At 39.4% G+C, this 25,614-nt stretch overlaps 1 protein-coding gene and 1 long non-coding RNA gene across 3 annotated transcripts in view; one reads left to right on the top strand and one right to left on the bottom strand.

Moving 5' to 3' along the window:
* Window positions 1-6,535, bottom strand: part of PLAU (plasminogen activator, urokinase) — an 8,442-nt gene extending 1,907 nt beyond the window's left edge. Inside the window, exons 1-9 of one of the 2 annotated variants that reach the window (XM_085312265.1) lie at window positions 6,504-6,535; window positions 4,965-5,076; window positions 4,301-4,355; window positions 4,032-4,136; window positions 3,360-3,525; window positions 2,857-2,954; window positions 2,577-2,766; window positions 1,818-1,963; window positions 529-669 (exon numbers count right to left, since the gene is read on the bottom strand). In XM_085312265.1, coding sequence (XP_085168391.1) covers window positions 529-669; window positions 1,818-1,963; window positions 2,577-2,766; window positions 2,857-2,954; window positions 3,360-3,525; window positions 4,032-4,136; window positions 4,301-4,355; window positions 4,965-5,024 — 961 coding nt within the window. In that variant the 5' untranslated portion in view covers window positions 5,025-5,076; window positions 6,504-6,535. Of the gene's footprint in view, window positions 1-528; window positions 670-1,817; window positions 1,964-2,576; window positions 2,767-2,856; window positions 2,955-3,359; window positions 3,526-4,031; window positions 4,137-4,300; window positions 4,356-4,964; window positions 5,297-6,503 lie in introns of those variants that run through there. The other variant, XM_085312264.1, reaches the window with a different exon arrangement.
* The window catches only part of LOC146591768 (uncharacterized), a 126,942-nt gene that overhangs the window by 57,028 nt on the left and 44,300 nt on the right, over window positions 1-25,614 (top strand). The gene's annotated exons all lie outside the window — the stretch shown is intronic.

The raw sequence follows: 25,614 nt of genomic DNA, 5'->3' as shown, positions 1-25,614 counted from the left end.
GGGAAGGGAGGAGAAGGGAGGAGTTTGGTTGTTATTGGTATTCACAGTCACAAATGCAGCTGTGACTTTTAAGAGCTGCTATAAGCAATACTAAGTGTTGTAAGGTCATCTTGATGCATTTGAGGGGAGGAAGACCACAGAACATAAGGCATTACATTAGTACACTAGTATGAAGACTTATTTCTTACTTTTAGAGGTAAAACTGGACACTTTTAGAGCAATGTGCTATGCTTATTACATGTTATGAACCATATGGCTTCAGTATGCCATTCCTGAGGTACACTTGATTTTTAATCTTTCAAAGGGAAAAAAAAAGAAAAAAGAAAAAAGAAAAAGGACCCCCCACACTTTTACTGAAATCTGTAAAGATCTGATCTGACACAGCTTTGGTCAAGTTTTTCACCTCTAAGATAGAGGCTTTATATACTAGACAGAGTAATGCTTAAGAGTTTTCCTTGTTGTATTTCAAATATAAGAGGTTTCCAGGTTACTTGAGTACAGCTTTGGTAAGAGAAATTATTCACTTACAAAAATCCTGTTTTCCATAACCAGAGATTTCACACTGGGTATCATCTGGTAGGTGAAGGTTCTTCTCTGGCAAGCAGACTGTTCTGACATATTTGGTTTCTACTGCACACTGTCCAGAAGCTGTCTTTATTCTTATCAAAGCTAAGGAAAAAAAAGGTCAGAGCAGATTACAGTTAGATTTGTAAAGCAAGTTTTTCCCTCTTGAGTTCCTTGAAAATGGAAGCTTGTCATACAGTGATCATGATGTCTAGTTCAGTTACATCTGGTTTCCCTCATCATTTAACGAATGACACTAGTCATTATTACTGTGAAAGCTAATTTCCTCCCCCCCCCCAATACTGAAGTGGGCAAACACTGGAACTTGAACTTCCTTCCTGGAGGGATAGCAAGGGGAAACAACTAGGAGAAGATTTCTCTCAAAAGAGATTTTCAACCACCTCTTACCATTCCAAGACCTCAATTTCCTGACTGGCTGTGAAGGGTAGCCGCTAGTGCCCTGCTAAAGGGAGGGCAGTTTCTACTATACCACTCACCAGTCAGGCTTAAGGAACTATTTGAGTCTTTTTCTCCACCTAGATGGCAGGGATGTGGAAGGGGTGGTAAAATATGTGCAAAAGTGACAAATCTATTTAAGTTATAAAACCCCTCTCTCTATGATTTTATGGGTTTAGGGAAGGGCTTGTGCAAGCTATATTTAAAGGATTAATTCAAGGTAACCTTAACCTCATGTATATGGTAGGTCATTCCCCTAACATATGGGGAAACCTATGGTGCACATACTGTGTCTTGATTTACTATACATACACAGTGTGTACTCTGCAGAGATAGTCGTGACATCTCTGCCCCACAGCAGAGTTCTGGGCATACTGAGCTTCTGACAGAGCCAACAGGAATTCCTGCCCCATTCTGAATGCCCAGAGCTGGTACACATGCCTTCCTGCTGATAGCCAGCCCCCTCCACTTGGGAGGATGGTAAGAATGGGGTGCTGCCACCAGTGCTTATTCAAGAGCTGTGTCTTGTGCAGGTCCAGCAGTAAGACAGGCTTATAGCTGACTGCACCAGGTAATGCATGGAACTTTGCATCTGAGATGTGCCACAAACCACCTGTACTTAAGTGGAAAAAGTATTGCTCACTATAAACTTAGGTCTCAGAAGCAGCTGGCTCCTGTTCCCTTCATCTTCTCTTTGGTTCTAGTTACTCTAGTGGAAGTATACCTTAACATGTACCTTAACAGCCTTAAAGCCCTGAGGATAGTTATGAAGGTTACATGATTAAGGTGACACTTACCAATATCATTCTCATTGCCACCAGTTTCATCTGTAAAGTCAGGATGAGAGATGATGTCATCCACCATGAACACTTGCTCTTTATTATCAGTAGCATTCAGTATGGACTTTCCAAGGAAGACTTTGTAGGCCAATTTGTCTTTTAACCTGAGTGAAAGATGAGAGATTCATGAAGACTTGATTTTTCAAGAGCAAGGTCAAGGACCTTTGACTTCTGTTTTGTGCTCAATACTCACAAGAAAAAGCAAAAATTAGCTATTTAGAGCTTTGAAAGATGATCCAGTGTTCTAGACTCCTGATTTGCCATTAAAAAAAAAAAAGGGAACAAGATGTTCAGATATTTTGAGCTGCAGATCTACCTGGCTGCTGCTAGTGCCAGGCATCAGCAACGATGTTTTTCTCCAGAAGTCTAGGAGAGTTAGTTTTCCACAAGATATTACTAGATGTGTTTTTCTTAACAGCTCATCACCTTTCAATACAGCTTTTAAATTTGAGTAGTTAAGAGAATGAAACCCTGGTTCCAATTTCACAAAATTAAAATATCTATACAAAGTGTTTGCATTTTTTTCCTAGCTCATTTTGCTAAAGTTAGGCTCTCAAAAGCTTAATGATCACAGCTATTCTTCATGTTTGAAGAATCAAAAGATAGTCCCAGTAGGATAAAGACTGTTTAGCTTAGCGCAGTGAGCATTATCAAAGAAATCAGTTGACAGAAGCTGATAATAGGGCCAATGCAGAGCTATGAAGTACTAGAACTTACTGAGCATGGAAACAGTGTGCTGCTGTAAGCACCCAGCAAGGGTCAATGAGGCTGCCACCACACAAAAAGTGGTCAGTGCCCTTTATGTTTTGGAAGATGCCAGCTATCCAAGGCTGAGACTCAACCTCTGCCTGGCTTCCACTAACAATCTTGAAGTACTTGCTGAAGCTCCTTTGACCACAGGTGGGCTCTGTGAAAGGAAAAAAATTTGAGATGTGCTTACAATAGGCAATACCAACCATGGTCTGAAATCAGTTTTCTTGAAAACTAAGTAACTTACCACTTTCTGCACGACACTTCTGTATATTGCAAGGTGTTTCTTGAATGCTGAACCTCTTTTTGGTGTAACACCAGGGCCTGCTCCTTCCATTGGGGTTTCTGGAAGATAAAGGAAGCATTTTTTCTCCTCCACTATAAACAGTGTTTGTAAATACTAGTATCTTAAAGTTCTAACTGTTCTGAAAAGGATAAAGATTGCAAGATATGCCAAAGAAATTAATCTACAAGACAACACGTTTGATCACAGAACTGGCAGTTCATTTTGTATAGCTAGTATTTCTTGTAGGACCATTACTATGGCATCCTGGGAATTTTGCAGTACCATTGGCTTCAGTGAAGAACAAGAACTGTGGACACTGAGAGCGAAGTTTCAAATATTTCAGAAAATTTGAGATTCATCTCTGGAAAATCTGTAGTACTACTTTAATCATGTACCATCACTAGAGGCACTTCTGAAAATGTGAAAAAAAAAATGACCACAGGAAAAGTGATACATTATCTTACCTGCAGTAATTGTGTTTGCCCAGTCCAAGCTGCAAGGCACTCTCCAAGTCAGCGTGGTATCTATCCCTCCTGATGACGGAGGGGAGATCCCATGGCAGACATTCCTTTTCTGTTGCAGTTCCTCTGTAGTCCTCACCATTCTCCATATAACATTTGCTGTCAGTGTCTGCAAAATAAACTTAAGTTAGCATGATATAGTTGATTATATAGTTGTTCTGAAAGAACTAACTATATGGATCCATGTGCATCATTTGTTTCCAAGTGTAATGCAGGATCTGGACTAGTTATTTTATATATTCTTATTAAATTTATGTGAGTATTCTGCAACAATTATGTTTTAAAGCATAGGTATTGTTTGTTTAACAATTTCAGTATACATCACTATTTAATCAGTTCTTCATGCACCTCTGGATACACCCAAACAAATTCATTGTATTTTACAAACTGAAACGTTAGTGAAGAGATAGGGACAAGAAGATTTCAGAGATCATGACTTAGCTCCAATAACCTATTTCTTTCGCCTAATCTATCAGTATAGAGTGCTAAAGAATATCCAGTTTTACTTTTATCTGTAGTACTTTCAATTGTCATTTCATATACCTGATATGCTTTTCATCTTTGATATCTTTTTCAATAAAGTATGTTAGTATTAAGTAGGAAAAGATACTCTACCAATTTCACAGTGAATTCCACTGTACCCTTCTGGGCATAGACACCGATTAATTCGGCTGAAGAGGTAGTAGGTAATGCAGGTTCCTCCATTTAAACAATTGCAATCTGCAAGTGAGAGACACCAGTAATCAGAGTTAAAACTTTAAAGAGAGTATTATAAAATGTAGCTGCAAAATAAGTATCATTAAGAGTCTTCCCTCTTGTATGAGTGTGCTAACTGCAGGTTAACAAACTGGTTTTAGATTGAAGTAGAACTAGCAGATACTTACCCTTGTATTCTGATCCATATTTATGTGGTAGCTTGTAGTGCTTCTTACTGTAAGCCTGAAGAAAAAAAAGGCATAAAAGTTACTTAAGGAAGCAGTTTATTTTATGTGGTTATATTATCTGCTAATTTTTGTACAACACTGCAATGCCTGATATTATGAGCCCAAGCTCTATTCCCTGTTGCATACTTTCCTATTCAACAGTTTAAAATTATGTTTATATGGTTACCAGCTGAACCTGCTCTGCAGAGTATCCTTGTAAATAGGAGGTAGAAGTCTATCTGAGCATAACAAACAACCCTAAAAACAAAAGTCCAAAACCAAACTGGGCCAGTGCATCAGGTTTTCAGCCTCCATAAAAACCCCACTGAGTTCCTGGTACTTAGTGTCCAGATGTGAACTGCAGTAGGAAATATATAAAGGCTACTGCATTACATCCTCCCATTTGAGCTTGAACTTAATATAGAGCAGAAATGCAGAAGCAAAACCAGAGGGGTCAAAATGTTTCATAGAAGTATATATGCAGTTATACACTGATGCAGATGCAGCAAAAAGCAGATTGATGGCAGAAAGTTAATTTGTTATCCAAAGCAGAACTATAGGCAAAAAATAGGGAGAAAAACAGAAGTGGTTCCAAGTAGATAGCCCCATTTATTTCAAAACTTACAGCATCTAGTCGTGTGACAAGTGTGGCCAGAGTTGCTGTGCAGATGATGAGTAACTTCATTATGTTAAGTAACTTCTCACTTTGTTCCTCTTCTATCTGTTTTATTTTGGTTCTGAAAGTAAGAGGCATTTAGTATTATGTTGTAGCTTGGAACATCAGCTTGCTCTTGTTTCTGCTGTGCTCATTTGGTTTCAGGACATGTTGCACAATTCAACTGACTGAAAAATTAAGAATTCACTCAGTGTGGACTACCTGATTGTTATTTCCAGTTTTGTACATATATAAACACAATCAAATTTTGTATTGTTCAAATGGAGACAGGGAAACTGGAAGAATCCAAATGCTAGCAGTTACTGCAGTGTAGACCAACACAGTTAGCCTAGAAGTCAGCAGATTTCTTTAGTCGCTGTGCTTTTAGGGCAGAAGGATCCAAAAGGGAAGCTCCTTCTCTTCCTAGCACCTCCATAGTTGCCGACTCGAGCTTGTTGATGCTGGGCATTTGCATAGGCCCAGCCACCTCATTTAGTGCCTCTGACCACTGCAGACTCTTGAAAATCTGGCCTTGAGGTTACATCACTTGTTTATAGTATTAAGGCCAACAGCATACTGTTTAATTTCTTTATATGCAGCTGCCTCTTGTAGCCAAGCATGCATAGCAATCTTCACAAAAGCAACAGTTAAATTAACCTGTAAAAGTGATGGAGAGAAAGCTATAAAGCACTAATTTACCTCCCCCTTTTTAGAAAGGGATTTGCAGTGTAAGTCATGGGAATTTATTTTTTCTTGGGATTATAAAAAAGTATCCTCAGTTTCAAAGACAAGAGAAACTGAAGATGCCTAGGAACTGTGGTTATACTTACATTAGCAAGTAATACAATGCAATAATTCAGAGAGGGCATGCAGAACAGAACTGGCACTGACAACCTGCTCTACACTACATGCTTCAGGATTTGTCCCATGGACTGAGTGCCCCCTGATACCTGAAATGCATCTGTCAGTTTATCTTGCTTAAAAGAAATACAGTTTAAGCCTATTCCATGGTATGACCCAAAGCATGGGAAATGGAGAGGATCAGTAGATTCGTTTAAAAAATGCAGACCTGATCCAAACCAAAATCCTGGCCTAGATACACCTTTTGCTTATAAGCAATGCAGATTTCATAATGCAAACAAGCAAATCATGCCTCAGATACTCAGACATGCACACTTTTCACATTAAGCTTATATTGCAGTAGATGCATTGTTCTCTTAACCTCTAATCATGTTAGCATAATTCCTTTTATATATTTTGCAAGCTTACAAATAATTTGTCACTCATTACTATAATTACTTTCTCGGGCCCAACCCTTAGCATCACAAATAGCAGTACAGCTGACTTCTTGTCAAAATTAGAGTATGCTGCTAAAATCTGGAACACAGAACAGCGCTGGGCACTCTAACACATCAGTTGCATGCGCCCGGGACTCGCTTTAATTTAAGGTGCGGCCAGTGGACGCCGTTACTCCAGCGGACCGACGCCCGGCACAAGGGCGGCACTTACCGGCGGGGCGGCTCGACGCGGCACAGCGCGGGGCCGGGCGGCAGCTGCTGCGGCGGCAGCGGCGCCCGGGAGCTATAAAGGCCGGGCCGGGGCAGAACGGGGCCGGGCCGGGGCGGAGCGGAGCGGGGCGGGGGCGGAGCGGGGCGCCCCCGGCTCGGCTCGGCTCGGCTCGGCTCGGCTCGGCGGGCCCGCTCGGCGGCGCCGCCCGTCTTCCCGCGCCGCGAACCGCAAACGCCTGGGCGCTCCGCTCGGCGCAAACAAAAACTGGGGGTGACTCAAGGGGGAAATTTTAAATGATGCTTTTGAGTTTCGGAGCGGGGCGGGGGCAGGGAGGAGAGTGTGGCCGGGGCAAACAAACATTTTTGTCGCTTCAAGCTATGCAGAGCTTGAAGTTAGATCTCCTTAATGAGTTCCTTTGCTTCATCTACCGAGATAGGCAGCAATTTCGTAAGACGTATTTAAAAATCGAAAGACAAACGTGAGTGATGTCTGGGGAAAAAAAAAGATAATACTAAAACATGCCTAGAGACATGAACAAGTGATGTTGTATTTTATTCATATTTACACTATCTGTAGTGAAAGAAAAACAAGACTTATTGTCTAAGGGTTAAATGGATTCATAGATGTGGATTAGAGCAGAACTTTTCCCATACACTAGGAAGATCATTTCTTGGGTGAAGCACAGCCCATTAGGAGAGAGCAATGGGCCAGACTTGCGTGCTAGAAGCCCAGAATGCATTTTTGGAGGGCAGAGACCGGCCGCCAGATGGAATCTATTACAGCATCGGACTCACGCACGGGCTAAACTCTTACTCTTCAAAGCCACTGAAATCTCCCTCACTCTGAAGCACAGTTCTGCTCCTGAGAAATTGCTCATGGTTTTCCCGTAATAATGTTTTCTGTCTTCCAAAGGAATATGCAAAGTGGAGTCATTACCTAAGATGTGGACATGGGCATGGATGTCAGCTGACACACACTACCTAAGAATGCAGGCCCAGCAAAGTATATTTGGTTTTCTAAGCCCAGTCAAATGTGATTTTTCACATTATGCTTTGACATTGTAGCAGAACATCAGCACATAACATTTGTGGGGATATTTTTAATGCTTAGCTTCAGGTACTGCAGCTAAGGGTAAAGATAAGGACTAAGCTGAGGCCAGTTCAGAGCAGGAATGTACCTGCATTTCCCTCTGGAGGAATGGAGGAATGTTTTTCATAACTGGGCAATAACTGGGCTTAAGGAGACCTCCCTTCTACGTTGGACACCTAACTCTGGTGATAGGAATATATCTTAGGTTTCTTCTTCCCTCCCCACATTCTGTTTGTGTCAGGTCTGAGGGACAGCCATACCCTTATTTGGGCAGTAGTTGCTTATGCTCTCTATTCCTTTTTGTTATATTTTCAACTTTTCAGGCTCCTGTCAGAATGGACTTCATCTCCACTGAAATTGTGTTGAATTCACGTTCACTGAATGGCAAATGAAATAGATTAAACTGGAAGTCCAAAAGTGAAGATAGGTAAGGAGCAAATCTTTTTAAAATTCAATAAAGTCATTTTGCTCTGTCTCTGTAGCAACTGAATATATCACATCATAAACAAATAGATCCTCCAAGAAGTATGGCAGGTAATATCAAGGTAGAATCCCCTCTGTCTTTACTTTAAAACTTTGCTTACAATTCTCTACTTCAGAGGAGTGGCTTTCAAGTAAATTTATTCTAAGGAATAAATTCCATGAAAATTACATGATAGTTGAATGACTGCACTGAAACTCAGGCAGTCTCAGGGTAAACAGGACAGCATGATCTCCATCAGCACTAAGTGAGTATCAGGGAAGCAGAATGGATGAAATAATTTCTAGTATCTGATTTTGCTGAACGATTACCTGGCTGATAGCTGGCACGATGAGATCTGAATCAAAGCTGCAACTGGAATAAGCCCTTGAACTTGTTATGTGCCCTATCCTAAGGCAGAGCATTGGAGAATCTACGATCTGGTAGTTCTGGCCAGACCTCCAACAGACCTCATAGCTGGACCTGTCTGCACAGACGGGAAATGCACAGACCAAGGAAGCGTGAGGGGTGGAACAGAACCAGTTCTGCCACCAAAGGACTTCCTTTAGCTTCAGAGTCAGGTCTGTTCATTACTACATGTCTTAAGAGTTGAGAAGGGCCCTGTTACAAGCCGTGTTATCTCTCTAGAATAAGATCATTATAGGACAAAGGAAGGCCTTCATAACCCCAGACCTGAATTGTTTAGGAACAGCTGAGCAGACTGGAAAGCCTCTGAGTAAAACGTATGAGCCTAGTAAATGCTGGTTAATGAGAAGCCATATGCTTTAAGAGGGAAACAGAAGAACATTTAGGTTACAGACCCATGAACAAATTTTATATTTCAACTGCCAAATTACACTCTCCACTATCTAGTTCATTTTCATTATACATGTCTGTGGTTTTGTCACTTTAGTCTCATATCTAAATGTGGAAGAGGTGTGGGCAGGATGGAGAAAAACCTTTGTTTTCAAGAAAACTGAAGTGCTACAGGAAGTGGCATGGGTGATCTTGTAGAAGACACTTTAGCATCTTAGTAGGAGTCTAGCATCTCAACAAGAAAATGCAGTTCTTTAAAGTTGTTCTCTCATTTGCAGAGTAAGAGCTGTTGATAATAGGGCTTTACATATTTCTCTTGTCTGTGAAGAGACAAAATAGAAAGTCCATGCACAGAGTTAAGAGAATGCATATGCCTGTTATGAGCTGCTGATATGATCCAAGCCTATGCATTCCTATAATGTTTTAATGAACTTTTCAGTAGAGGCCAGATGCAATGGATCCAGCCCCAAAGAGCTGATAGGATCAGACTCACAGTTGGGCAGATTTTGGTTTATTGTGGTTTAGTTTTCAGGTGCTGATAAAAATCTTGCTGATTCTTTCAATTTATAGTTGAAATAACTTGAATGTTTGTAACTGGTCTGCCAGCCTGACTTAGCCAATTTAGAAAAGATAACATTCCAGCCAGATGAGGACACTGACCCTTTTAAAGAAATACAGGCTTTTTATCTCCTAGTGGTGAGCTGAAAGAGATTGTGAGGTCCACATTGTCTCAGGGGGATTGCAGGACTGGAGATGTTACTAGTTCTGGTATTGTTTTTCACAGCCAGTGATAAAATATGAAAACCAGGGAGAAATACCATCAATCACACATTCGTTCATGTCATTCATCACTAAAGCCCAAAAGGGGCTCTCATGGGAAGTTAAAATAACCATGTAAATATTAGTAAAAGGAACTGCCATAGAAGTGCAGTTCTATCCTGAAAAATTTCCCTCACTGTGGTACGCTGATATTCCACACTGATTTTCTCAGTCAGGGACACTCACTAGCTTAATAGGAATCTCCACATCCTTAAAGTTATAGTTGTTCTTAGATATCTAATTCTGATAATCTGATTCTGAAATCTCAGCTCCATGAGCAGACATTTCTTTAAAACCCTGTGAAGATGATGGGGCTCTGTGCAGCAGTCCTTTCTTTTCAGGGCAATTTCAGGCTCAGATATGCCTCAAGCTTTGTATCAGCTTAAGACTGGTGGTTGTGTGGGGCACCTTCCCATTTCTATCATGTGTAATTAATGCCAGAATTAGCCCTCTGTCTAGTAAAATGTGTGTTTTGCCCACAAAGTTTGCCACAAAATAGAAGAATCATGCAGGAATCCTCTGTATTCATGGTGCATCAGGAATGGAGAGATCTAAGTTTGCATATGAACAGATATGTTTACCTGAACCTCTGTCATCTCATTTAAAACAGCCAGATTAAGCCTCACATCCAATATTTAGTTAGTAATTAAGGGTATGAAAGCCAAGAAAGCATCTAGATCCTTTTGACATGATTTGTCATCTCTGTAATGCTAATAGTTTGGTTTTTTTTTTTTTTTTGAAAAGACAATAACTTGTCACTGAATTATGTAGCACCAGTTATGGGTATAGGAATATAAAAAATTTGTCAAGTAGCTATTTTTACAACTGCTTAGCATATTGGAATAGTGTTTCAAAATCAAACATTATTAGAGCACAATAAATTTTGGATTATGGTGGAAAGGATCTCAAGGTAGTCGTAAAACTCGACACAAGTTTTAAAGAAATTGTTCCAGTATAAAGTTGTTTTAGAATGTTCTGACTCTAGGTTCACAAACTTGGGCACTTTTTGCAGTAAAACATTTTCTATTCTCTCTTTGTTACTAGCCAAGTTTATTTTTTAAATCAGTTTACATTTAGCTCTTGAAATAATGACAGGTATGATGAAAAAACAATAGATTTTAAATGTAAAACAATAGATTTTAAATGTTTAATTATCACCATTCATAATGTAAAAAATGTACGACTTTTGACTTTAATCTTATTCTCTCAAACTAGAGCTTGTGTGAGTCCCAGGAATTTCCAGAGTAGCTGATTTTAAATCGAATGTGATTCATAAAAATTCTTGCACTTTAATGACTCTCGATTACTTGTCAGTTGTTTGTGGTTGGAATCTGAAGCAAATGGTGATCTCATTTCCTTTAGGTATAATTCAGCTACTCAGGTTTCTTTGTTTATTTTAAAATTTTGTTCCTGTTCTTTTCCTAGCTGCCTACTGTTTATCTTTATTATCTATGTGGCTAGAAGTAGCAGAGTGTATCAGTTGTGGGTCACTGAACTCTCTAGGGACACTTCTTGATACTACTTGTTGCTTGGTGGGGAGGAGTTGCCAGCCTTTTATCTCTGAGCTAAGCCAGTGAAATCAAAAACTTTAAAACATGCTTCAGTCACAACAAGAAACCAGCTACTGTTTGCTCAGCGATTTTATTGCACTGAGAGAGAATGTGATTAAGCATTAAAAAAATATAATCACTCACAAGCACAGTTTTGTTGGATATTCCATCTGTGCTTTTCAAAAGGTCTGAGTATGCTTGAAGTTTTCTTCTAAGTACAAGTACCTTGAGCACCTGTGAAATCCCCTGTCATTAGGTGGATTTCATTCATGCAGAAAGTAGAAAGCAGGTACCTGATGAATTTTTTTTTTTTTTTTTTGTATAAAATGTACTGTTTCAGTGAGCTGAGATACTGATTTTTTTTGAATTGGAGTGATAATAACTGATGTTTTCTCTAACAGGTTTAAGTGGATCTGCTTTTAAACTGTTTTGTGCAGACTGAATTTCATTTAGCGTTTGTGAAAATCCGTAGATTATGAAAATCACCAATTTCTTTGAGTTTTGTTGAAATTACTCAGACTTCTGAAAATGTGCAGAGTTGAGATAACTAATGTCTAAAGATTAGCATGAGCTGCAGATGTTGGCTTCAGATTCTACACAGCTTAAAATCATACTTGCATTTAGGTTCAGTCCTGTCTTTAGTTTCCAATTTGCTGGATAGCACTGGGGGAAGAAGAAATAGCTCTCTTTTGAGTCTGAAGCTAGAAGGCAGAAAGCAAATACGGTGTTTTTTAATGATGAAGCTATGCTCCTGGTGGTGATTTTAAGTTCTGGAGTGGAATGCTCTGTTTGCCTGCCATGTACTGGTCTGAAATAAGGCATTGAAACTTACCGTCGGAAATGTATAGAACCAACTGGCTGGGACTGTTGTTTGTGCAATACATCAGACAATCAGATCTACACCCCACAGGAAAACCCACAAAATGAGTTCACAGATTTCTGGGAAAGAAAGATTTGTTAAGACCTGAGAAGAAAGCAAATTTTGAGGGGCTGGTTCTGTGAGCTGTATCCCAGGTGTGATATATCCAGAGAAGCAGCCTACCCATAGCTCCTGGAGTACTACAACCCAGATGAGAAAATTGACAGTGTCCCTATCAGTGAGGGAGTTCCTCACTGGGGAACTCATTCAGGATTCTCCTCCTTCCTCCTTTGGCATTCTTACTAGTCACAGAATCACAGAATGGGTAAGGTTGGAAGGGACCTTTGGAGATCATCTAGTCCAACCTCCCTGCTTAAGCAGGATCACCTACAGCATGTTAGACAGGGTTGCATCCAGGTGGGTTTTGAATATCTCCAGAGAAGGAGACTCCACCACCTCTCTGGGCAACCTGTCCCAGTGCTCCATCACTCTCACAGTAAAGAAATTCCAGTGAAGTAAAACAAGTGCCTAAACTAAAATAGACAGTACGGGGAAGGAAGCCCTGATTTTGCAGGCTGCCCTGTCTAGGAACACTAACACCCTAACAGGTGTTGTAGTGGAGGGAAAATTCATTTTTCCAGCTCTCACTACGATGTGACACTGCCTGCTCTTACCAATTTTGGCCTACAGGTAGAGAAAACACCTCTCAGGTGAAATCTGGGGGTGTAAGACCTGCAGCAAGGAGCCCGATCTGTCTGGAAGATAGCAGCTGTGTTAGGGTTTTTTGCTCCTGCTCACTTGAGAAGCAGATCGCTTGTAGCCATGGTGGAGAGCAGTGCAACCGTTAAATGGACAGGGATTGTTTTGACTGTAAATATCCAGATCTTGTAATGATGGGCAGCAGTATAAATTTCTAAAGCATTGTGCCTAAATGACCACAAGTTAAAGAAAAATAGCTCTTTAATTGTAGCAACGATTAAGCATTAGTCATAGACTGTTCTATGAAATACCAAAAAAGCTCTAAAGAAAAAAAGTCCTAGGAGTTTGCAGCTGAAGGAAGAAGATACCAAATGGAGAAAGATGGTAATGCAGAGAGCCCATGGGGCAGTACTGCCCAGTGTGACAGGCAGAATCTCAACACACAGTGCAACACACTTGAACTGATGTCGAACAGTTCAGAGGACAAAAAATTAAGGAAAAAATTAAGTTGCTTTCTGGGTACTGTTGAGCAAGAGCATACTTCCTCTGTAAGCGCATTGAGAAACTGTGCTGAGGAGAAAAGAGAAACAAAATTAACCGTTGTCCTCTAATAACTGTATCTATCTTGGGCACTCTAATAATAGTACATATCTCTTCTCCCCCTCCCACTCTTCTGGATGTTTTGGCTGCAATTCTCCATTTTTTGTAGTAAGCTTCCTGTAATATATTCCCAGTATAGACACTATGCTCCTTTCTGTAATCTCTGTTTGCTGATTGTTGTTTAAAGTTTGTAGAGTTTAAGTAAATACATCTCGAAAGAAAGTTCTTGCTCTCCTTCAAGAACTTTAACACCTAGCCTGCCTATGGCAGTATTGATGGACAGAGAGATAGGGAAACTTCAGCTATGTGGCAGCAATGCACAGCTGCAAAAAGGGGGGGTGGAGGGGATTAGAGAGCATTCCTGTATATCATAGACACAACAGAAAAATCCTTTCAAAACCACACTTTGTTTGCAAAGTAGGCCTTTCCTTCATCTTTGTGCAAAATCTTTTAGAAAGAATTCTGACATGTAGAGTCCTATTCTTTTTATCATCAGGACCATTCCTACCAGAAGGCAGAAATGCTTGCCTTCCATTTCCCTACTCTTTCCATGACTTTTTCTTGGCCATACTGACCACTCATGCCATTCCATGATTTTGGTTAGAAGTGTTAAAAATAACAATATTTTGTTTATTCTGAAATGTATGTAATTTATGAGCAAAATGTCTCAAATTACCATAAAACCAAAGGTACCATGCTGAGTTTCTTAAACAGTTTTGGAGTGGATCTTTCCTTCATTTGCCAAGAGGTGTCAGGAGTTTACTCCCTTGGCACTACAGACCAAGTCGTGAGTGAGGCAGGTCCTTACAGGGGAGTTGGACAGGACAAAATGTAGAACAGAGTCCGTGCTAATAAATCTGTAAGGTTCAGCAGCTTGGGCTGCATGCTGGCACTATCATAGTCACGATCGGAAAGGCACGGTGGAAGGTGGGGGTGAGAAGGAGGCAGTGTTAGCTGTTGTTTGCCTTTGAGAAACAGCTTGGGTTTAGCAAGGGGAGAGGTAGGAAAGGGTGGATGGTAAGTAAATAGTTGTTAGAAGGAGAACACAACAGCAAGTGAAGCTTGCCCTGGAAAAGGTTAAGAAAACACTTCTCCAAGGACTTAATCTCTGAAAATTAGTAAGTGGGCAGTGGAGGTTGGCCACACAAGTTACTTGGAATCAAGAGTCAATATCTAATGGATGAATATGAGAGTCAGGCCTGGTCCTAGAAAGCATAGGTCATGAATTGCACTGAGAATGAAAACAAATCATGTATATGGTTGACTCAGTGAAAAAAGAGCAGGAGGATGATAAAGAAGAGGATGACATGATCAAAAAGCATTCTATAGGAGATGTCTTTGCAGAAGCTTTTCTAAGTGCAGATGCTGCTGGCAGGCTTCGCTGACAAGCTTCAGGAAAGTAGCATTGTTTTTAGTGATAGAGAATGAAGGTAGAGGACAGTGTTGTGGGACCCAAAAGAACCAGGAAAGATGCAGTTCTGAATGAATTGAAGCTGATCTTATGAATGGTCTTATAAAAGGTGGTATCAGAGAGATATGCAAATCTAGTCTATGAGAGAGTAGAGGGCTTTTATGGAAGAGGTCTTCTGGTCACCCACATAGAAATGGCAGTTCGGTTGGTGAGATATCCAAGTGAGATATAAAATGAAGAAAAAAATGAAACCGAGAAAAGAGCCTTTTGAAGACAAGACGATACGCTGAGAAAGAAACATTGAAGGAGACAGCTGTAGAGTACAGTCAGTGATGTGCAAAGGAAGCTCCTGACCCCAGGAGAATGAGGACAAAGCTCTGATTCTGGTCTGTTCTGATAAGAATAGTTTCCATTGCATGCAAAGGACAGAGGAAGATTGGAGAAAGTCTAAACTGGCACTGGAGTAAAAACGCCACTGTTAAGTTTGTATGTGGTGAGCTCAGAGGTCATCAATATATGAAGCAGTGTAGAGAGTGGGATATTGTTAAAGCAGGACAGACTATAGGAAAGAATTGTGTTTTCCCTTTCCACACCTAGTGGTGATCATTCCTGTTGTAGTCCATTAGGAAAACCTGTGCCAGCCTCTGTGAATTCCCCTGAGATAAATGGAAATTTCTAGTACAGTCCATGTAACATAGTTCATTAAATGGAACTACTTGCGTGAATAAGCATTACTCAGTGGGAGTAAGGAACATCATGATAAATCATAAGTTACTGTATTACACTTACTAAAATGCACTGAATATTATTTACGAGAAAACTAAGTTAGGAAGATCTTTGTCTTCTCTTTGTTTCAATGGAATATGTCTGTGTACCAAAATACCGACTAATTCAGAGACCCAAATCCTCTTCCCAAATGCTCTGTTATAAGCTCGGTTACTCCATAATGTGCTTAGACTCGTGTAACAAGGATCAGCATCTGGCTTATAATAACTTATCATTTAGAACTCTGGAGGTTTTCTGTATCCAAAAATATATTTAAAAAGCTACTGTAGAACATATGTTTCTATGGAATGACTTTTCTTGGAAAGTTGCCTACTTACTCATTGTCTCTTGGGCCTCATATGTCTTTCATTTCTCTCTGTATGGCCTCATTTTCATCAGGAAAGGGTGGAGAATGATGCCTGCCCTAGGCCACCCACCTCCCAGCAAAAGGTATAAATTGATATCTTCTCAGGCTGAAAAGAGCTTAGAACTCCATTTTTTCCTATCAGGTTAACTGCAAAAAGTAGGTGCTGCTGCACTGTCTCTTTTGTCAACCTCAAGATCCTGCTCTTAGAAGAGAACTTGATATCATGAATCTTAGGTACTCAATGTTATTTGTGCAACTCGTCTACAAAAGCATGAGTTTGTATTGTATAAGGCTTTTCAAATGTTTTTCCAGAGATGCTCCCATGGTACATAAAGAATTTAAATACCTACATAAGCATTCTGAACCAGGTCAAGCATCTAATTTTTGATGTTTCCATGATTAAATTTGATATGTGTGGAAATTAAGCAGTCAAGAATGATGATTTTCAAGATAAAATTCCAATAAATAGGATGTAGGCTACTAGGTCATTTGCTTGCTTCAGATATGTTTAGGTGATTAATGGTATTTCTCTGCCTTTTCATCTTCCCATTGTGTGATTCATATTAAAAATATTTCATATTAGAATTCTTATTGAAAGATAAGATTCATATTTGGTCTTTGACTATCTAGTAGCACAATATGTAGAAGATGATTCCACAATGCTGTTCAATGCCAGACAGGTGTTTGCTTTGATTATAAAAGCATGTCTCTACATCAACATGAGATAATTCCTGAAAGTGAGATTCATTAAACAGGCACAATGCAGCGTATCACAGCTCTCAGTTCTGGAGCAAAATCTTTTAGTATGCTTAGATCTCTGTGTTCTTCTGTATTGCCTTCCTTAGACATGTTTGACTTTTTCCCTTACCTGTGGTAAGTTCTGAGACAACTGATTCCTCAAAAAAAATGAGTGAGAAAATATAGGAAAAGAGGAAAGATAAAAATATTCAATTCTATGTGAGTACTAAAGCATAATACTGAAGTATTATAACTTGGAGCAGTTTGATTAGTAGTTCAAACTATATCCACAGGCAAACTTGGCCTCAAGTGTCTTCAAAAAACTGCAAAGGTTCCATAAAGCTCTGACTAATACATATCTGTGGAGCATAGACACTTTGAGAGGCAGAAAAAGTGTTATAAGCTATATTTCACTTGTTAATAAATGACTCGGAAAATTTCCAGCAATTTAATAAAAGTGAAAAATAAGACTAGATACCTAAATACCTGATATTATGTTATGAGAGGATTTCTCTTGATGTTAGCTGGAACAATGCCATTAGACCTAGAAGAGTCCTAGAAGCTACAACTCATCAGAGCTCTGAAATGCCTTTGATATAACAGGTAGTTCTCCAAACCCTGACATGAGATTTACCTGCTGAAGCAATGGCATATTTCTTTTGAAGAAGTCTTTCTAGGAAGAGAAAAAGCAGGAAAGATGAGCAGCTGGAAGTTAGCATCGTATTTTCTTTTTATTTCTAGACAAAATAAAAGTGTCTGATGCTTGTAGACCCTGCATATATATCAGGAGTGTGTCCTTGTCTAGTAATCTGTTCCAAGCCTCTGAATGGATGATCAACTAAGAATATGAATGCATAGGGAATTCCTTATTTTTGCTGGTGTTAATTGATTATAATAGTATCAGTGCCTCTTCTCACGCACTGAGTGAAATCGTGACCAATTGTTATTGTATAGTAGTACTGCAGGCTGTGTCGCCTGTGCTGGATCCTATCTTCTACAGCAGAGCAATCTCCTGTGGTGTCATGTTGGGTTCTTAAAGTTGCTATATAGCAACATAGTGGCTGTGGGAAATTCCACAATGACACACTTAGAAGCTGAAGTTTTGGTTTTGGTAGGAATATCATGAATACTATTGATCTACTCGGGCTGCCTGTATAAACTAAAAATGATACCCTTTGCAAAAGAGTCTGTTCAATGCTTAGTGCCTGACCAATAGATAAACTGCCTATTCTCTCATCTGAGCATTTCTGATTTGAATTTTTAAGTTTATTAGTGGTTCTCATCTGCATAGTTCAGGCACAGGATGAGAGGTCAGTGCTATAACTCTTCCAGCAAAATGATCTCCAATTCCTTGTATACTAAGCATAGGAAGAAAATTTGAGTGTGTTAGCAGCTCAAAGCTAGGCTTTTACTGTTCAGTCTCCTCATAACTCAAGCCTCTTTTTGGACAATCTTCTTCAGAAACCTTGTTAATTGAGTCTCCAAACTAAATCTTTGTTCACTCTCAGAATGACAAGTGACTTACAAGTACCAGTTAAAACAGATATTTGGTGTGAAATACTAGTTTCTTGAGCAGGTCTGCAATTAGTTAAATATATTTTAAATAAGCTCTCAAATGAGAACAGTTACATCTGGATTAACAAGGAGAAAGAACAACTTTGGTTGTTCTTGGACAAGAACAACTTGCCAAACCTTTGCTAATGGAAATCATAACAGGAGAGTCATGGAACTTCAGGAGAGTGCACAGACTTGGCTGGGTTGCAGAAACAGCTATAAGTCCTATGTACAACTGGAAAAGTTAGTGCTGGTATGCAGCATGATCTCATGATAAACTCACTGATCCTTACTAGAAATCAACTGTTTAACTGCTTGCAGCCATCAATCTATCACTGAGAGAAAAAGACTGCTCTCTCTCTTTTGCATATCCAAAGCCACATACATTTACCTGCATTATTGACCAGAGACTTAGCAATAAATTTGTGAGCTGGGACTGTCATGTGTATGTGTGCACATGGAATTACTTGTGTAATTTCTGAGTATAGTAGCAGGTAAAATTCCCCCATTAGTACTTTATTTGTTCTAAAAATGTTTACAGTGATCTAAGGGTCATTTTGTTTTTGTCTGCCTCTTAAAGTGTTGTACAGCCCAAGGTGTAGAAAGAAATCCAGCATTTTCAGATAATTTTAGCTATCTTTACTTCCTAATATGGAAAAATCATCCTAGTCAATAGGATGTCAAATCAGTTACAAAGGGGTGCTTTGCAGTGGAAAAAGAGGCATAAAGATGGGCATGCTTTCTGTTGTTCATTTGAAAAAATTGCTTTGTCTTTCTGAGAAAAATGAGTATTACATAACACAAACAAAACACTGCTACTACTATTTGAATAACCTCATTCAAAGTCTGTGTGACAGAATACGTTCAAACATTTTTCATGTATTTGTGCAAACTTCATTTGTTCTGCTGCTTTATTATCTTAAGTTGGGAGGTTAGTTCTCAGCTAACCACTCCAAGCACTCCTTCAAAATACTACAGGCAGAAACAGTCCTGCAGGAAGTGGTATTTGTGATTCATAAACGGCACCTTGCCCGCTGAGTCAATGCTGAACCAGTGTCCCAATGTGTTTCTAGAGTGAGGAGTACAAAACTAAAGTCCTGACCATTTTTGGCCATTGGGAAATTCATTGAACTATTGACGAGAACAGGGATATTAACCACAACATCCCAGATTCCAGACAGGGAATATTACAGCTTCTCCCCAATTTCTTCATTGGGAGAATTATTCTTTTCCTTTCCTTCCAAGCTGGCACCATTTTCCTGCACTTAGCTGGTCACCATCCTTGAGTCATGTTGAAATGGTGAGTGCTACAACTCAGACATGCGGTTGTTTTTCTGTGAGCACTGCTCGAAGTGCCAGTTTGCATCTGCAGTTCTTGTAATCCCTTCATTTATCCTACTTGAAGACTGTCTTTCAGACGCATGCCATCACTGTATGCTGTCTGAATTTTTTCAGCTGGTTCAACTTTGCAATTGGAAGGATGCACTGAGGCATTTGCAGTAGGTTTCCCCTCAGGACTCATGATCCCGTAGATGCATACAGTGTTTCAGAACAGCCTCTTCTAAACAAAGTCTTAGTTCAGGGATAGGAATTGATCAAACCTCAGCAAAGTTTAAACTGAAGATGCTCTACACACATGATCTTTCCTAATGGCTTTAGGTGGCCCTGATTTGTCTCTACACAATATATTCTACATTTTTTGTTAATTGTCAATTAGAAAAAAATACCCAACTTTAGAATTTAAGAAAAATCAGTCCTCAAGCCAGATATCTAATATCTTTCATCCAAATACCAATTTATGTTAATATTTTTGGTAGCAAATTTTGGCACCCAGATTTACCAAGCAATACCAGAAGCTACTGTGAAGGATCACAGTTTCAAATCCAAAACTGTCTAACAAGCAGTGCAGATGCTGTGATCTTGTGTGTAGCTAAGGATATGATGTTTAGAATTGTGACTCTTCATGTTTAAATATTCATAGAAATATTTGTATTATTTTCCTGGTTTTCATTTTTTATGGTTATGAAATAATATTGTACCTGCATTTGGTACATCTTTAGGGAACTAGGACTCTTGGTAAAGCTTGTTTTATGCCTACTGTTATCATTCTTGATATGATGCCTTGCTACATAAAAATAGTTTGAATTTTATAGCAGGAAGATGTGATTTTGGACCATTTGGTTAATTACTGTAATCTGTATATATGCTTAACTGATTTCTGGAGCTATGGAACATATTCAGCTTTAGATACCCATTTAGAAGGTGGATATAGGTGGAATTTGTAAACATGTGCATACCACCATTAATATTAAGAGTATGTTTAAAGATCAGATGCATCATCGTAGAAAGAACATGCAGTTCTTCAAAGGAAAGGCAATGACTTCTATCGTAGAGACAAGGACATACAAGGCAAAATTAATTCCCTGAAGCACAATAGCACCATCTTTGAAAAGCTGCTGAAACCAGGCTTGCAGGTCCTTTGTTCTTAAAGCTGTAAGTAATTCCATCCGAGTGAGGAGTAGGCTATTACTCAATGTGAGGAACAGTGGTAACATTTCACCCTGAAATTTGATCCTCATAATCAAAAGGTTCTCTTGGTGCCATATACAGAAGGTACAGGTTATGCACAGCACATGAGTTATTCCTGGACTCTCTTCTTCCCCTTCCTTTATCTTACCTCCACCCTCCAATAGAAATTTTTCCACTTGATCATGAAGGAAGTGAGGGAGCCTGGATGTTACCCCAGGAGAGAAAACTAGAGGAAGGGCTGGGTCGCTTAGTCAAGCAGAAGGGAGGAGAAGGAAATGGTCAGTGAAAAATAAGGTTCTCAATACAGGGCTTCGGTCTAGAAATCTTTTGAAAAACTTCTAAAGAAATGAGGAAGAGGGATAATCTAGACAAAGCAATTTAGTAAGATGCAATTAGTAGTGAACTGATTATGTTTGTGGCTCTGTGTGAAATCTGTTATGGCAATATAATACTGAGTGCCAGTTCTCTTTGTATATTGAATCAGCAATGCCGTCCATTATGAAATTCCTTGTACCCCTCCTCCCTGCAGTCCACAGCCTGCCTGTCCTGAAGCTTAGTACTCGATCATAATTCCATTTTGATCAAAATCTTTATTGATGCCTTTATCTGTCATATCCTGACTGCTTTATGTCTTCTCTCTCTCCCTCAGTGATGATTTATGCTGTCTATATTGTGATATCTGTATAACCATGTAACAAAATAAATGGATTGAGTAATATCCTGTTATGATAGGTATACATTGCATGTGGATATTTGCATCTGTTTATTAAAAAAATCAAATAAATAATTGCTGGTCTTTGTCTTGTGCAAACAAAGCAATGTATTTCATGTTAGCTTATTCTAGGTTAAACAGGTATTCATGCAATTTTTCAATTTTTGCATGTTGCTTTTGGGGTATTTCCTCACCCAGCATGTTTTCTTCCTATAGGAGCAACTATAGAAGCAAGGAACTCACCTGGGAGCATTTTAGAGTTGCTTTGGTTTGTTATTTTCTCTTTGTATTGCTGGGGAGAGTCAAAAGAGTCACACAATGCAGAAAAGAGAAAACTTTGAAAAGCTATTCAATCAGAAATGCTGGTGTTTCATACCTATATTGCAATATTGTGAGAGGTCACACAGAGTGCAGGTGGTGAGTTGGGCTTCTTGGCAGGAGCTGTGGGGGCACAGACAGTGGAGTCCTTCAGTAAGCACTCTGACTGACAAGTTCTTTTCTTAGAGACTAGCGAAAGAGAATGGAATAAAATAGTAACATTATTACTCTGAGATTTTATGACTTGACTATGTCTTTCCTAGGCTTTGGAGAACTGAGGAGCAGATATCATGTTGAAGCAGTTACTCATTTTGAGTTGTGGGGAAAGGTTAGTAATTGAAGGCTTAGTGGAAAGGTCTTACATTGTCAAATGACTAGGCGGCTCCAATCCCTTCTATCTTTAGGTTCACAAAGATTCTTTACAGACTGTTAGTGAAAAATCGTTGAGCAAACAGAAGGCATTGTCCGTTCCTGTACTAAACCTGGCTCATGATTAAGAATTGTTACCGCTTCCTGCCCTCTGCCATTTCTGAGCTTCATGGGACCACAAACAAGCAAAACTGTTGTGTATCTCTAATTAAAAATTCAAAGGACAGGCTTTTTTTTAACCCTCTCCTTGGAACTATGAGTTGAAGACAAAATGGTTCAGACTTCTTTTTTCTTTTTTGTTTTTTAAAAAAATGTTTTGGTCTTGTTTTCTTTTTTTGCGTTTTTGTCTTTTTTGTCTAAAAAACTGAGAAATTTTTTATAGCTTGAGAATTCAAGCTTGGGGTAGTTCTTACTGCTTGTGAGCATTCACTGAATTTTGCAGGGAAAAGAAAAGCTGGGACCGTTTGTTCATATTTGCTTACATTGCTTATATACAGTTGAATTGCTTACAGTGGGCCTTTTTGCTTTATGTGGCCTGATCGTGCAAACAAGAAGGAGATTCTGTCTCAGCTGACTGTAAGACTTTTAGCTGCTGTACATACAACTCTCTGGGATGAACATTAAAAGAGACTGAAGGTCAAATATGGAAGAGCAGTGTGTCATTTACTGAAAGGCCTTTTCAGATACATCAAGCTCACTTCTCCTTTTCCTTAAGATATCTTCAGGTACCTAAGCAAGAACATCATCACATTTAGTGGTAGCAGGAAGCTTCTGTTTCTTTCACCTCTTGGGGAATTGTTTTTGTTCATTCTTTTTCCCTTGCAGCAAACAAAGCTATGCTAGCAGATTCCTGTCCATTAGTAAGTCATTAGTATGACATTAGTATGTCCTGGTGAGAAATGATTGAGAACAGACATCTGCCTCTTATTTCAATGCTTGAGTTTTAAGCCAAACTGCTCTTCAAACTGCTGTCTAAAGAGGGCTGGTTTATTTTTTCGTATAGGTCCTCCTTTTGTTACTTCCAGCTTCCTCAACAAAACTCAACAAAACTAAGATATGTGATGTCAACTATGCAAGAAAGTGACATAGGGCAGGCTCCCTACTGAGGTGTGATACACCCTGTCAGGATGTTCATGAGAGTTCATGATCCTTTTTTGTCTGTCATTCATGGATAAAAGCTCAAATAATTTGGAATGGATGATATTAAAATTAAGTCAAGCTCATTGTCTCTAATGGAAATCTCCTATATATTTCTTTCCTTTTCATTGTCCTTGCTTCACAATAAGTTGTTAGAAATGAAAGTGCAATTTTGACTCTTTTTCTCCAGCTTGGCAGACTTGAGCTCTGGTGCTTAAGAATATCCAGATTCAAAAAACAAGAGCAAAGAGTTGACATTTTTGACTTTACAGGAACTAGAACATGACAGAAGTCCTGTAGCCTGTTCATATTTGGAAGTGAGGGGACAGGAATGAGTTTCGCATTCTGAAATTGCGGTCTACTCCCATTCCTTCTAATAGAAAATTGAATCATTTTCTCTGCACAGTAAATACGTGTGATTGTTTTTAAGAAAAAAAATTTCAAGGGAATAATTTCAGAAAGGTCTTCTAAGAAAAACAATCTTTTCTGAGGAACGGCTGCGAGAGCTGGGCCTCTTCAGCCTGGGGAAGAGAAGCCTGAGGGGGGATCTTATCAATGTGTACAAGTACCTGAAGGGAGGGTGTCAAGAGGACGGGGACAAACTTTTTTCAGTTGTCCCATGTGACAGGACAAGAGGCAATGGGCAGAAATTGAAGCACAGGCAGTTCCGCCTGACCGTGAGGGGGAATTTCTTCACTGTGAGAGTGATGAAGCACTGGGACGGGTTGCCCAGGGAGGTTGTGGAGTCTCCTTCTCTGGAGATCTTAAAGGCCCGCCTGGATGCAACCCAGCCCTACCATGCTCTAGGTGACCCTGCTGAGTGGGGAGGTTGGACTAGATGATCTCCAGAGGTCCCTTCCAACCTTACTGATTCTATGATTCTATGCAGCTCATTGCCACAAGAAGTAGCAGAATGTTCCCCAAAATATTATTATGCAAAGCATTTGCATCAACTAGGGAAAATATAATCAGAATCAGTTCCATGAAAGAAGGCTAGGACTCCTCTCTCCACAACATTGGACTGGTAGGGTAGGAACTAAACCTATTGCCAGTGGGGTCTGGTAGGAAGGAAGTGTCTTTTCTTTGAGGCCCAGAGAAATCAGTAAAACATCTGTCAGGTGAAATTAAGATGTGGCTGGATATTGCCATACAAGCAAACATGAATGAAAGAAGCTTATCTTTCTCGTATTCATTCTGTCAGATATCTGACTTGCAAGGGTCATGGATTGAAAAGACATCAAGTCATGACACTGGCTAACTTCATGGAGGAAGGAATGGCTTATTTCAGAGACATGCAATTTCTGTGATATGTTTGAGAGTAGTCTGTGATAATAGGATAATTTTTTTCAAACTCCAAAGCAAGAGACTTAATTAGCTGGTTTTGCATTAAAAAGCAAGGTACAGGACACAAAAATGTTGTGTGGGTTTATGTCCTACTATGGAAATTGTGCTTAATCTTTCCAAATGAACCAAAACTTATGAAAGGATTCGTTTCAGGGAATTACAGCAATATGAATCTCTAATAAAACACCATGTGTGTTCTCACTGTGAGTCTGTAACATCTTAGAACTGACCAATGCATCCTGCTGCCTGACATTTCGCAGGCATTCAGTCACATCGCATTTGAACCCATTCTGTAAACAAAGGGGGATTGTTTGCTTTGTTTAGTTTTAAAAGCTTTTTTCAAGCATGCTGAGAACACTTCAGTGAGTTGGAATACATTCCTTATGAAGTTCAAAGTCATTGGTGGCGTATCCTGTAGCATAGAACTGAGACCTACAAGAAGTATCACCCTAAACATAGTTGAAATTAATTAAGATATCTTTTCAGTTAAAAAGGAAAGAATCCAGTTTGGGTTGGCTTTTTATGTTTTTGGAAATAAAATAGTAGAAAACAAAACATTTCCTAAAATTCTTTCCTTAGTAACTCAATAACCAAAGTGACGGTTCAAACATAGGAAGATTGGGGTAGATGAGCTCTTCATTAGTGTGAAAAATAATAAAGCAGTCAGGCTTTGGGGGAAAGATGTGTGGCTATCATGCACTGTTTCCCATTCTCCAGTTGGCCTAGATTTGGCCAATGGTAACAGACATAGTTATTGAGGACAGGACATGAAGAGAGCTGACTAGCAGTAAATATTTATTTTACACAATGTTCCTCATTTGTATGTCTTAATGTAAACTCGAGCTGAAATTTTGTGTTTGTAGTAATCCAGATTGGTAGCAGAGTTGGTGTAGATATTCCCAAGGCAGCTTTATGTTAGGTAACTTGCTACATCCATGAAAGCTGCAGTGGCATGTAGTTTCACTGGCAGGCCTG

Source organism: Rhea americana, unplaced genomic scaffold (genome assembly GCF_003343005.1).
Source record: "Rhea americana isolate MKP2758 unplaced genomic scaffold, rheAme1 scaffold_36, whole genome shotgun sequence".
Lineage (NCBI taxonomy): Eukaryota > Metazoa > Chordata > Aves > Rheiformes > Rheidae > Rhea > Rhea americana.
This window is presented reverse-complemented; position numbering and strand designations above follow the sequence as displayed.